The sequence below is a fragment of the Nycticebus coucang genome, chromosome 5, assembly GCF_027406575.1.
Source record: "Nycticebus coucang isolate mNycCou1 chromosome 5, mNycCou1.pri, whole genome shotgun sequence".
Lineage (NCBI taxonomy): Eukaryota > Metazoa > Chordata > Mammalia > Primates > Lorisidae > Nycticebus > Nycticebus coucang.
Window position 1 is genome coordinate 57,930,247 of NC_069784.1, and position 13,770 is coordinate 57,944,016.

Sequence of the window (13,770 nt, forward strand, 5' to 3'; positions counted from 1 at the left end):
GTGCTCTAAGGGGACAGGGATGCAAGGAACTGTCAGGTTCGTTTTACCTGGGTCTTACCCCACTACCAAGGTATCATTACCAGGGTGGAGCTGACAAACCCAATGATCAGGCCAAGCAGATACACGTAATCCAAGCACAAAGTTTTATTAAGTACAGTACACTGCAGAGACGGAACAGGTCTGTCTCTAAGAGTGGAGATGACCCTGACCCCTGACAACCCTGCCTCTTAGGACACATTTGTTTTCTATGATGAGCTGAAGGCCCCTCCCTTCAATAGGTAGGACCTCCATTTCCTGCCTTTGGGTGATTGACAGATTTCTTCACCTATGCACACCTGTTTACCCAGAATTCATTTTAAAAGCCCGTGGTGGGTCAAAACCCCAATGCTATTTAGATGGTAATGACCAGCTCTCCACCCCATCAGTTGAGGACATTCAGAGTTCCCTGGCTCCCATGCTCCAGTCTGCCCCATCTGTGGTTTTTACCAGGTCTTGGTTTGCAGTTTTTCTACCTCTTTTGATTGGTCAACTCCTATATTCTCCTACCACACACAAAACACCCATTCCTCTTTCCTCTTCCCTATCCCCACCTAGGAGACCCTAGAAAAACAGCACCCATTACAGACAAGCAACCAGAGCCAGCTCTGAGCCTGGGAACAGGAACGAGTGGGACAGGGGCTCCCCAAAGAGGGGATTACAGCAGATGGGCAAGGCAACCACTCACTCATTAATTTACTCGTCTATTTCTGTTAAATTCAGACACTCTGAGGAACCGAGGACACAGAGAGAAACAAAGTACAGTTCCTCCCTTGGAGAAGCTCTCAGCCCTGCGGAAAGGACTGACACACCTACAAACAACCATGGGCCTGGAACAAGAGGTGCATCCATGCACATCCCACTGCACGTGCACAGAGAGGAAGGGCAGGCACAGCCGCCTGGGCATGTGTAGACAGCAGGGGGCCACCAGGCAGGGGCGCATGCAGGGAGACAGAAGCACAGCAAGATGGGCTGAGAAAGGAAGGTGAAGGGCAAGGCCGGCTGGGCTCAGACTCAGAGGGCTATGTGTGCCCAGCCATAGGCATGGGGCCCCTGGAGGATGCCAGCAGGAGAGGACATGGTCATCCTAACCTGAGGGAGGGTACAGGCTGGGCTGGCAGGGGAGGGGACCCAGGGTGGGTCATGAGGACAGGTGAGCCAGCAGCAGGGACAGGCAGTTTGGGAAGGGTCCAGGGCCCCTCAGTGCTTGAAGTGAGACCAGGTGCTGATGATATTGTACAAAGCCTGCCCAGGGGACAGGGTGCTGGTCACATCGCTGTGGCCCACCAGCAGGTAGTCAGGAGCCAGGTACCCCTTGACCACGGCGCACTGGATCAGGGCCTGGGCTGCTTCCAGCGCCACAGCATTGGGAGGGAAAGCTGCAAAACATGGCCGGCCCATCACTCAGTTTTCCAGTGCATCCTGCCCAGGGTGAGAGACACTTCTCAGACCCCACCCAGCCCACTCCCCCAACCACCAAGCTAGTATATCTACCCTATAGACAGACAGAAAACCAGGCCAAGATTTCACATTTCTCAGTGCAAACATTTTCTTAAATCAAAAGGGCTGAGGCTAAGATAATATAGACAATTCTGGGACGATACAAAGCCTTAATCTGCTACAAAAGTTTAACCAGGGAGTTCTCTATGAGGGGGCAATTTAGCCACCTGAGGGACATTCAACAATTCCTAGAGACATTTTTGGCTGTCAAAACTGGGAGTCAGGCTGATGCTATTGTCCTCTAGTTGGTAAAAGCCATGGATACTGCCAAACACCCCAGAACAGGATGGTCCCCAACAAAGAATTGTCTGAGCCAATATGTCAATCAGGCCAAGTGGGAGAGGTCCTGCTCTGGCCATAGGTGTGCTGCCTGTGCCCTTCGCACCAGTCCTGTGCCCATCCCCACCTGCTGGCACAGCCCTGAGCTCACCACCCGGCCCCACCAGTGCCCATTGCAGCAAAAGCCTGAACCAGCCCCAATGACATGGCCTCCTACTTCCAGAGGCTCAGCCAAAGGCCCTGGAGTCTAAACAAACTCTGGTCAAGAGCCCTAGGCCAGGAAAATGCCATGGGCACTCAGTGCAGATGAGGACTCAGTATGGCTTTGGCGTATAAGGCAAGGTGTCCCCACATTGCTGCTATAACCAGGAAGGGATGCAATCTGCTGAATAAGAGGAACTGAAATTTTGCACAGTTTTTCCCTTTGCTTCTCATGTTCCTTAGGTACTGGAAGAGAGAGACACTTGGCTGAGTGTGATGAGCTCTGCAGGTGCTGAATTGATGCCTGAGCCTGGGACTGTCTGTGTCAGATGCTCCTCCTAAAATGCCAGACCATGATCCTACTGCCCACATTGGCCACTTACCTGTGAAGGTGCCCATGAAGGCGATGCCCAGAGCAATGTCGTTGTAGCCAGGGGTGCGGGATCCCTGGGTGTTCCAGCCCACCCCTTCGTAAATGAGGCCATCCTGGCCCACAAGGAAGCTGGAGGGAGAAAGAGACCAGCATGAAAGGGAGGCACTCATTCATTAACTGGTCGGTGCCCTCACCTGTCAGACTTTGCTTATCTATCACCTTCTAAGACTGTGTCACAGGGACAATAAGGCCCAGTCTTCACGTTTCCTATCCCAGTATGCCAGCCTGGGAGACGGAGCCAGGGTGCGAAAGGGATCCTGATTCGCAGCGTTTGCTGATTTCTATGCCCCAAAACTCCCACTAGAGCTGACTTTGGGCTGCCTCTCAAAATTTCTGAACCCCTAGCAGCCAGCCAGCACGTGTCCATCTGGCTCCAGCACTGCCCCACCACCCACGTGCCGGGTAAGCAGAGAGCACTGCAGCGGCAGCATGGGCCTTTCCCCGCCACTAGGGGGCGTTCCCCCACATGACCCAAGACTTCCTGCCGCTGAGGACAGCAGGCCCTTCTCCCTGCGCATGCGCCCCACCTGCCTCTCCCCTCCTGCAGACCTTCTCCTCCCCACCTCCACCGCAAGGACAGCGCTCTGGAGCCTTCTTCCTCCCTGGCTGCACCCTGCACCTCATCATCCTGTGCTCTCTTCCTAAATGTGGGGTTCCTCAGACTGCTGCTCTAAGCCCTCTTGTCTCCTCACTTGACCTCTCCTCTGAGGACTGACCCAGCCACTTCCTTAGCTTCAGTTGCAGTCCATGGAAGGCCACACGTTCACAATGGGACCACCTTCTTCGCAGGTTTCCTTTTCTGGGGTCCCTATCTGGGTGAAAGGCACTGCCGCCCACTCACCCCAGACGATAATGCAGGCGTCAGCCACACACACACACACACACATGCACCCTTTACCACCCCCCACCCAGGGCTGGGCATGGTGTCCCACTTCCTCCATCTGGCCCCGCACCATCGCTGTGAAGCGCTGGCCTCCTCCACCCACTCAGTTCCTCCACTCCTCTTACTGCCCCCCATCACCACCCTGTCCTGCCTGCAAGGCTGCCCAGCCCCCAGATCACACCCTTTTACCCTTTTTACCACTTTTACCCTTTTCTAATGCATTCCTGAAGCAACAGCCAGACTGGTCTGTCTGAATCCCAGTATTGCCATGTCAAAGCCCTCTTCTCAGTCCTCAGCACCGTCCCAACTCCCCAGTCGGAGTTACAAGATCCTCCTGATCAGACCCCTGAAGGCCTTACTCCCACTCCAGCATCTGTATTTGTCATACTAAACTTCTCTCAGATCCTCTAAGAAGGAACTCAGGCCTCCTGCAGAGGCTCCTCCCCGCTGTCCCACCTCACTCGCCCCACCCCTGTCCCTGTGAGGTCCGCTGGCCTGCTGCTGGCCCAGGGCATAGCCCCTTGCACCATCCCGCCATGATCTAGGCCTCCTATGTTCCCTTCCTGTGCCCCATCATGATACTTCAGCTACCCTGCTAGGACCTCTTATTTAATTATTTTTCTCTCTCAGTAAAGCATTAACTCCAGTGAAGGCAAGGACGATTGCTTTGCCATGGCTGGTGGTGTTCCCAGAGCTTGGCCTTGTGCCCACACAGAGGACATGCTCTATCATGTCTTCTGTGAATTATAATTTATGAGCAAGTGAGTGTTTAATCCTAACTACAGGCCATCTCAACATAAGCATTGACACAGTCATGAAGTTACAATAGAAGGGGACACAACAGGTCAAAAGTCAAGGGACAAGTCCCCTGAAACCTGAGTGGAAAAGAGAAAAGAGGCTGCACATCAGCTGCTGCCATGTTCCAGTTCAAGATTTCCAGGTATGTAGTCAGTTTTCGGGTATCCACTCTAACTGAAGAGAGCAGTGCTGGAATAATCCTGTAAGAACCAGTGAGCACTTAGCAGCTCCCAACAGATGATAGATGTCAGAGGGAAGGTCCTCTCCTATCACAAAGGGATTGCTGCTAAAATGGGCACAGAGAGAGGACAGTCAGCTCTGAAGCATACATTAGCAATGGCAAATCCATCTAGGATGGGGTCCCTGCACATGGCCATGCAGGTTACCTCTGGCACAAAAGTGCCTGGCTTGGGGACAGAAGGAGACTAAAATCCAGCCCCACCCTCTAAAATCATGAATTCCCCCAATGTCAGGGGATCCTTCCATGAATGTGTACAAATGCCAGATGGCCTAATACTGGCCTGTCCTGACACCTAAGGTTTAGTGTGATTGTTTCTGACGGGACATTAGATGAGGTCTGACCACAGATGTCCTATCAGCGATCTCTGAACACACCCTTCAAGAAGCTTCTACCGTTCTGTGGACTATTTGTATGTGTGGATAGCAGTTTCATTCGTTTTTTAAATCAATACTTTTTAATGGAAAAGCTTTGATCGAAAATTTGTCACAGAATTTTGAGACCCATTAAAATAAAACAATGAATTTTTATTCTCCCATTAGGTTAATGTGTTCTTTATTAAAGAATCACAGACCCTGGCATTAGAGAAATGGACAAGCATGATCTGGTCTCTCCTTGCTTTCAGACGGAAAGGACACTCTCTCCAAAGAAAGTGACAGTTTCTAGAATCAGAGAAATAGCAGGCTACAGCAAAAGGGAAGAGCTTCAGGCCATGGCCACATGAGAGGCACTGAGCAGTGGGAAGTGACTACATGTCAAAGACACAGCCTTCTGATTACCTTTTTACTGGTTTCACAGTCTTGCACACACACTGCTTCCTCTAATGTCTGTTCAGGAAAGTCTTGGCACCCATCATGTCAATTACTACCTCTAAAAGGTGCACACTTGGGAGCACGCTCAGGGGGAGGCCCACCCAGGACTGTGTAAGGAGGAATGAGGTCATTCACAGCACCACCAGCCCACCACTTCACCTCACACTCCCCCACCCCCCACCACCAGCTACCGTGGTGCATGCTCAGCAAATATTAGCCCTCCCTTTGTTTCAGAGGTTCAGTTTCTGCCCCCAAAGGAAGAGGAGCCTGCCATGCTCAGGTCCACTTACTTATAGCCAATATCGCATAACTTGAATGTGTCCATCTGGAGGGACTGGATGTCCTGGGCCAGCAGGCAGCACTCCTCCGACACATTGCATGTCCTCCCAGCAGTGTGGATGATGATGGCATACTTAGCTGGGAGGTTCATCCTGGGGCAGTAGGCCTCCCTGGCCCCCCAAACAGACCGCGGGACACTACTGGGACAACCTGTGGAGGGACAAAGAGCCGTGGAGGATTCATTTTTGCTCACCCATGTCAGCCATCTCCCTACTGAGGCCAACGCACACCTCAGGATCCTCGGCACCCCCCACCTTTGGGCACCCACCCTGGCCCTGACTGCAGGACTTGGGAGCACCTGCCTTCCATGGGTGTTTTATTCTGAAACCCTCTCTTTGAGAGTCATTTGTAATCCATAAAACTCTTTCAGTTCATATGGACAGATGTCACTAGTCCAAAGGCAGAGACCAAATTTATACTTTTGGGGGGGTTTCTGTTTGTTAAACCCAAAACAAGGTCTACCTTTTATTACCTGAATTGTGTTAAACTCTTCATTTAAAAAGTTTTTTCTTTTTGTTTATTTCTTTATTTATTTATTTTTGGCCAGGGCCGGGTTTGAACCCACCACCTCCAGTATATGGGGCCAGCATCCTACTCCTTGAGTCACAGGCACCACCCTATTTATTTATTTATTTATTGCAGTTTCTGGCCAGAGCTGGTTTGAACCTGCCACCTCCAGCATACGGAGCTGGCGCCCTACTCCTTTGAGCCACAGGCGCCTCCCTTTATTTATTTTTTTAATTTTAGTTTAGTATGAGGGTGCAGATGATTAGGTTATATTGTTGCATTTGTTAGGTAAAGTCCAAATTTAGTGGTGCCCCTCATCTCTCACCACTTACAAAAATTGACTCATGATGGATAAAAGATTTTAATCTAAAACACGAAATGATAAAAGTCCTAGAGGAAAGTGTGGGCCTTAAGTTTTCTTTAGTACTTCAGTCTATTAGTGTTGTTCTGGTTTTGCATTCAGAGATGTGTGTTTGTATATGAGCGTGTAAATGCAGAAATGTGTGTACAAATAGCTCTGATCCTTTTCCATGCTTTCTTTGTCCTCCAGAGAACTTTTCACCATATATCATACCAAATATGCTCCTTGTTTGTTTGTTTATTGTCTTTCTCTGCCCTCTAGATTGACGCTTCATGAGGTCAGGGATTTTTGTGTTTTCATATATCCTCAAGGTCTAACAGGTGCTCAGTAAATATCTGTCCAGGATTGAAGAAATAAGTGTGCATGTATGACCCCAGGCACCGTACCCTGGCTCTATAGGTTTAGAAATCAAGGGATAAAGAGGTGGCCTTCAGGGTCCTTCTCAAGGTTGCCACCCTGAAGGTTCAGACAGTTGAGTGACAGTTGTCCATCAGAAGGAATCCCAGGAGAGCCCCCTGACAGGGTCACTCTTGGTAGTGTTTGAGAGTTAGTGAGCAGGGTCTGGAAGGAGGTCCAGCAGAGCAGAAGGTCTTACCTTTCTTCAGACTCTCCTTCTGCTGAGGGACCAGGCAGTTCTCACCTTTCACAAGAAGCGGCTGAATGTACCTGGATGCCAGGTGTCCCTTCTGGACAGCAGAGGAAATGAGGCCCTCCATGGTTGACAGGGCAGCAGAGCTGGGGCTGTGGCCTGGAAGAAAGCACTCTGTGGGAGGCCTTGGTCTGGCCTGAGATTCAGGGAACACCTCAGGGAGGGTGAGATGTCAGGCCAGTCCCACATGGCACTGAAAGGGAAGGAGGGGAGCAGATCATTCCTCTGTGAGCCAGAAAGTCAGAGATCTGCCTGGACAAGACCCTCCAATGCTGTGGATGAAGTCCTTTCCCAAACACCTGCCGAGACTCCATTCACTTGTGCCTTTCCCAAGAAGAGTGCAGAGGCAGTCCCAGGCTCAGGAGCACCTGCCCATCCAGGTCAGGGCTTCCACTCAGTAGGCCCCTCTGGGCACGTTCCAGGCTCCTCCCCGCATGACCTCATTTCATCCCCACCACAAACTTCTGGAGTAGATGCCTCTGTGAGCCCCCTTATTCATAAAGGGAAACTTGAGACTCCAAGAGGGAACTCACTCAAGATCCCAAGCTAACAAGTGGCAACGAGTAGTAACGGGGAAAAAACAAGTAGAACACAAACAGCTCTGCCTGCTAGAGCCCACCAGGGGGTGGGCAGAGCTGACGTGGGCTCCAGCTGCTCCTCTCCTCCTGCTGCGCCACTTGGGTCATTCACCTCTCTGAAGCTTAGACACACCTTTGCAAAACAGGGATTATAAAATCTACTCACACTATGTCAAAAGGTATTGGGAGGAGGAAATGAAAAAGTAGATAGGCAAGATCTCTGTCAGCAGGGAAGAGTGCACAAATTCAAAGGAATAGTGCTGGGATGTATGTGTAGGGGTGCAGGTCGTCCTGGGATTTGTGTGTTGGGGTGCAGGTGGTGCTGAGAGGTGTGTGTTGGGGTGCAGGTGGTCCTGGGATGTATGTGTTGGGGTGCAGGTGGTGCTGGGATGTATTTGTTGGGTGCCTGTGGTGCTGGGATGTGTGTGTTGGGGTGAAGGTTGTGGGAGAGGGGCGGGGGTGAGACTTGGAGCAATTGACTAGAAGGCAGTGAAAGGGAGTCAGAGATTATAGGCCTCAGAGTGGTTTTTAAAAAATGTCTAGAAAATCTGGGACTAATAGAGAGAAGGATTAGGGGCCTAATCCCTAATTCAGAAAGCACACAACCTGCAGATGCAGCACCATGAGAGTTGCAGAGAAAGAGGGCCCACGGGAGAGGAGGACAGCCTTGTAGGAAGACAATGCGTTAGCACCTCACTGGTGAGAGGGCCAGAGGAAGAGGAGCCTGCTGCAGACTGGGGAAGGAACCCAGAGCAGGAGGAGGCCCCACTGCAGGGTTGTGTCGGGGGAGTCAATGAGGAGCAATTCCGAGAGAGAGTGGGTCTTCAGGGAAGGCTGAGGAGAGAGCAGAGTGGCCGCTGAGACAGGGCATTTCACGGATGCCTGACACAAAGGAATGAAGAACTCTTCGGAGAAGGTCATTACCTTCCTTAGTGCCGAAGAAGGCAAAGCCCAGGGAGATGTTGTTGTAACCTTGGGTGTGCATCCCTTGGACATTCCAGCCGACACCTTCATACACCCTGCCATCGTCCCCCACCAGGAAGCTGTGGGAACAGAGGTAATGGGTTTGATGGCTGGCACTGTAGCACATTCCTGAGAGAGGAACCCTCGTACCCAGCCTCATAAGGGGGGGAGGGCTCAAGCTATGCCCACTAAAAGGAACTTGTGTGGACTCTTCCCAGACAATGGAAAGACCAAGTCATTTGTACCAGTCCTTAGAATTCAGAAGGACCTACTCCCACACTCCACACCTCCCTCCCTTGCTCAGGTGCCAGAGTCTTAAATGAATCACCCTGCACACTTGGAAAGAGGAGAGGTCCTGGACCCTCCACAGTAACCTACCCAACCAACCACTGGAAGGAAGGCTCTTCTTGGCCACCATGTTTTCTTAAACACAGTCCTCCTCCCTCTCCCAAAGCTCATGCTGCCTGTGTTGCCCTGCCAGGTAACTGCCTGTGAGGTAGTGCCTGAGGCAGGATGTGGACACAGGCACTTACTTGAGAAGGGATCCTGGAAGCCCGAGTGAAGGAGCAAGGAGACGGAGACAGAAGAGAGAAACCCAGCAAGTGTGCAAAGATAGGCTGGCTCACAGCAGCCACCTGGCCCACCCTCACCCCTGGCCTTGCAGGGAACTGTGAGTATGCACTTTAGAGTCGTCCCTGAGAGAAGTCAGGGCAAGGGAGCTACCCACCAATTCCTGCCCCCGGTGGGCATCCCTTCCTCTTTGACATCAGGGGCTGGGGAAAGCATGAAGCAGGAAAGAGAGACATACCGGTCCTTGAGGAGGGATACCATCACCGCATCAAGAACTGTCCACAGCCAGCCAGAGTCAGAGGCAGGCCAAGGACATGCAGCACAGGCAGCAGCAGGGCCTACCAGAGTGACCATTAGGGCAACCAATTAGGTTGCCTGCTGGGGAGGAACACGCTGTGGGCAAAAAGCCACTTCAGGAAATCAGACGACTTCCCGCCCTCCGGTCCCCTCTCCTGTAGCAAGGGCAAGGCAACACTTGCCTCCCAACCTCAGAGCTGTTGAGAAGCAGACGCCCTTGTGCAGATAGAAGTTATTGTAACTCAGATGCTATGCGCACCTCAGGCTGGAAGGGCAGAGAGTGTGGTTTTCACTCAAACCCCCTGCTTCCTTTGGGGAGATCTCAGGCAGGGATCTCACTAAAATCTCCAAAAGACCCAGAATGTCACTGGGGTTTTAAATATTTTATTCATTATAAAACTTACATAACTACAACCCAGAAAATGAGGAAAAGAGATGAGAAGGGACAGGAGAAGCCCTCCAGGGCAGCAGTGTCGATGCCGAGACTCGGCCCAGGCCCAGCCCCTTACTTGTAGGCCACGTCACACCTGCCGTTGCTGTGGGCGTGGTGGGCCTGCAACTCGCACAGCCTCTGACTGCACCCGGTCTGGTCGTGACACTGCAGCCCAGGAACATGGTGTATAATGAGGACATCCACTGGCGTAGTCAGCTGAGTACTGCAGCCCACAGCCTCTGCCCCCCACTCCTTGCGTGAGACCATGGCAGAGACATCTGTGGAGAGCCATGGGGATGTCACTGAGTGCGGCTACTCCAGGGTTGCCCATTAACCACCTGGGCCACAGGAGCAGAGCCAGTGTGTGCTAGTCTGTCCTAGAAAGAAGCCTTCAGCAAGGAGGTGCACCCTCCCCTGCCCTCCTCCATGTCCCCATGTCAGCAGCACTCACCCCAACACAGGCCACACCAACCAGGGAACCTAGGTGCTTTGCTCCCCCATCTGGGACATCCTCCAAAGACAGACCCCATCATCCAGCTCCTCCCTTCTCTGGCCCAGCCCACACTTATGGGGGCATCAGTCTCTCCTGCTTATCCCTGGGGAAGCCCTGAGCAGCCTCACTCAGCTTCACTTCAGTGCTCACGCCCTCAGTGTGTGCTTGCTGACCAGCTGTAACCACACATACTACATGGGAGCTACATCTCCCCAGCCTGGGGCTGCCTCTGAGCAGGGGCTATGTCTCCCCCTTAGTCTAAGGACTGCTCGAGACAGGGTCTGGGTCTCCACCCTCAAGCCAAGGGGTCCCTGTCTGCAGAGGCTGCTTTTCCCTTTCCTGGGTTTCTATCCCCTCCCAGCACCACCCCACTTCCCCAAGGACCTAAGACAATCCATGCAGGTGGCGTCTGGTGTTACTCTCTGCCCCTCAACCCCATTCACCCATGCCACTCTACAGACAGGTGGCTCTGCAGACTTCAGAGACGTTGCTGGTCACATAATGTAGAATATAAAAGTCTGAAACACAGTAACTAAGAAAATGCCATGAAGGCTATGTTAACCAGTTCGATGAAAATATTTCAAACTGTATATAAAACCAGCATTGTACCTCATGATTGCATTATTATACACAGCTATGATTTAATTAAAAAAAAAAAAAAAACCCAGCTGGTCCCCACGCTTCCTCACCATTGAGACCCAGTTTGCCTTTCTCAATGAGCTGGGAGATGTTGCCAAACAGGTACTGCAGCCCCTCTGATGTCTGCTTAGCTTGTGTTTTGCCCCAAGAGGAATCACCTGCAAAGGAACATTACATTTCTCATCAGAGAAAGAGTTCACAGAGCTCAGTATCAACACAGGCTCTAGCAAGGCAGTGCCCCAGGGTGACAGTTAATAGGAAAGGGCAGGAAGTTGGAAATATTATGTTTTTCTCATGAGCTTCAGCTACACACTCAATTAGCAAAAAGCACTTGCAAACATACTCAGGCGCTTCAAAGCCACAGAGCTCTTGGCTGTGAGTTTGACCAGAGCAGTGAGGGAAGTCTGGGAGAGGGGTTAGTATTGCCTGTGTGGATCAGGATTGCCGCCCCCCCCAGGATTGATTCTGGGGGCACTTGCTGTGTCTATGCTCCTGCTCCAAGGATGGTGGGGGTGGAGGTGTCCACTAACATCCTTCCCCCAAGCACGGTAGGGTTGGGGGTTTCCACTGACATCCTTCCCCCAACAAACTTTCTCTCATTGATGTGCAGAAGCCCAACTCAGAGGTTAGACTCTGATTGACATCAGAATAATATAAATATAGCTATTTATTTGCCTTTACTGCCCAAGAGCTTTGTTCTTCATGTGCATTATCCCATTTGATTCCCACAACAAGTCTAGGAGGTTATAACCTTATTTCAATTTTCAGATGTAAAATTAAGGTAAAAAGAACTGAATCACTTGTTTAAAGTCATCACCACTAGAGTCAGGGAAAGGACTAGAACTTGGGTCTGTCGACTCTGAGTTCTATGCTATAAACAAAACCTGTTCTAAGATTTTAGGAAGACCCTTCTCAGTTGCTCTTCAGTCTAGGAAAAGAAAACTTACCCCAGACTTGGAGACCCAGACTGGAGAAGATAAGAAAACACAGCAGCATCCTCACGTGGGCCCAGGACACTGACCGGGCAAGTGTGCAAGTGTGGATGGCAACCCTGGGAGCAGCACAGCCCTTGGTAACATGTCTGCATTCTGCAAACCAGGCAGCCCCCACGCCAACCACCTTATGCCCAGCTGCCCCTGCCCCCAGCGCCCTGAAGGCCCCCTGGAGGCCAGCACCTGGCTGGGGCTTCTCAGTCCTTGGTACGTGACACATGCTCAGCAACTTCATCCAATTACCCTGGTTGCTCAAGTTCGTTGAGAGCCTACTGTGTGTGGGGCCTGTGTACACACTTGCACACGCAGTCTTGTCAATCCACACACTAATCCTGTGATGTAGGATTGTTCACCCCTGTTTTTAAGGATGGAGGAAGTTAGATCTGAGAATGGTACAACCATGAAATCCAGATTCACCTGGAGAGATCTAATGCAGGGTATTCCCTCCCAGTGGGGACAGGCCTGGCCAGCGGGTACAGGAGGGGAATGGGTCCCAGTTCTAGCAGAAGAAATCTGATCTTAACACTCCATCCAGTGGACTCCAGCCCCTACAGTGGGACAGGCTTATGAAGAGGAAACACACTCCACTGCAGAAATACCTGTGTGTCCTGTGTGATCCCAGCCCAGCAGGTCAGGGAGCAGCCGGCTCACCCCTCGTTGGCCAGCAGCTCCTTCCCTTCCAGACTCGGCCCCCAGACCCTGCCCTCTCCTCCAGCTGCTGCCTCCACTGCCAGGCACTCCCTCCCTGGCAGTGGAGCGCTGGGGCTCTGGCTTCTCAGACAAGAGGACAGCCTGGGATTCCTAACAGAAGGGACAGGGCAGGAGGAGGGCAGAGGTCTGAGGCCCCGAGCCAGCTGTGCCCACAGCACCGACGGAAACTCAGGCTGACGGCACCTGGGTCCCCGCCCTGTGAATAAGTCCAGGCACCTCCTCCCTGGGAAAGAGCACGATTGCCCAACACTCCTCCCTGAGCTCCTTCCTCATCCCCAGCCCTCCCAGCCTGGCCAACCTGGGGATGCCTGTGGGGGCTGAGGGTTGGTCTGACATCTGGGAACTTCCTGCGCAGGAAGGTCTGCTCCGGGAGTCTGAAGGCCGTGGGCGGAGCCCACTCACCAGTGCCCCGCCCCCTTCACCCGATGCCCCTCATTCTAGCCTGATGCCCCGCCCTTTTGCACCAGGGGCATCAGCCAGGACAGGATGGAGGGGGTAGAAATTGAAGGGTACATCCCCAGAAGGCAGCCAACTATTCCTAATTCTGGTCCTTGTAGCCTATAAGTCTGTCCATCATCCTCCTGCCACACCCAACCCTCAACGTCAAACTGCCTCCCTTCACAGGAAGCCTCCCACATGCCCGGAGTCTACAGCCCCTAGCACACTCCTAGCTCAAGACCATGTTCCAATCAGCACTCAGCCACCTTCCATTCGAGCTCACCACTGATTAACTCAGATAAAGCACTTGTGTGGTTTAAACCAAACCAGCCACTTTTTTCATGGAACACCATGAGAAATAGCATAGAACAAAGTACGGAGACTGGTACTTGTATATACGGGAGACATTTTCTTGATAATGAACAAAATGAGGCTTTCGCTTCAAGGAAAAACAATGATAATAGACAACAACAATAATAGAATTTGTCAGCATAATAAAATTGGAGCTTTCAAGCAAAAATTCGAATTTTGGAATATTTGTGTCTGCCAACATGAGCTTGACGTTCCCAATACCTGAAGACTTCACTGATGAGATCAGTGGTGATAATAACAGGTGTAGG

The 13,770-nt window shown here is 51.8% G+C and overlaps 1 protein-coding gene across 2 annotated transcripts in view; it reads right to left on the reverse strand.

Annotated features, from left to right (window-relative positions):
• The window catches only part of PGLYRP4 (peptidoglycan recognition protein 4), a 47,213-nt gene extending 34,356 nt beyond the window's left edge, over window positions 1-12,857 (reverse strand). The window contains exons 1-9 of one of the 2 annotated variants that reach the window (XM_053591771.1): window positions 12,601-12,857; window positions 11,957-12,356; window positions 11,069-11,167; window positions 9,954-10,179; window positions 8,539-8,657; window positions 6,983-7,135; window positions 5,471-5,669; window positions 2,400-2,518; window positions 130-1,415 (exon numbers count right to left, since the gene is read on the reverse strand). In XM_053591771.1, coding sequence (XP_053447746.1) covers window positions 1,237-1,415; window positions 2,400-2,518; window positions 5,471-5,669; window positions 6,983-7,135; window positions 8,539-8,657; window positions 9,954-10,179; window positions 11,069-11,167; window positions 11,957-12,236 — 1,374 coding nt within the window. In that variant the 5' untranslated portion in view covers window positions 12,237-12,356; window positions 12,601-12,857 and the 3' untranslated portion in view covers window positions 130-1,236. Of the gene's footprint in view, window positions 1-129; window positions 1,416-2,399; window positions 2,519-5,470; window positions 5,670-6,982; window positions 7,136-8,538; window positions 8,658-9,953; window positions 10,180-11,059; window positions 11,168-11,956; window positions 12,357-12,600 lie in introns of those variants that run through there. The other variant, XM_053591770.1, reaches the window with a different exon arrangement.
• Window positions 12,858-13,770: the final 913 nt, after the last annotated feature.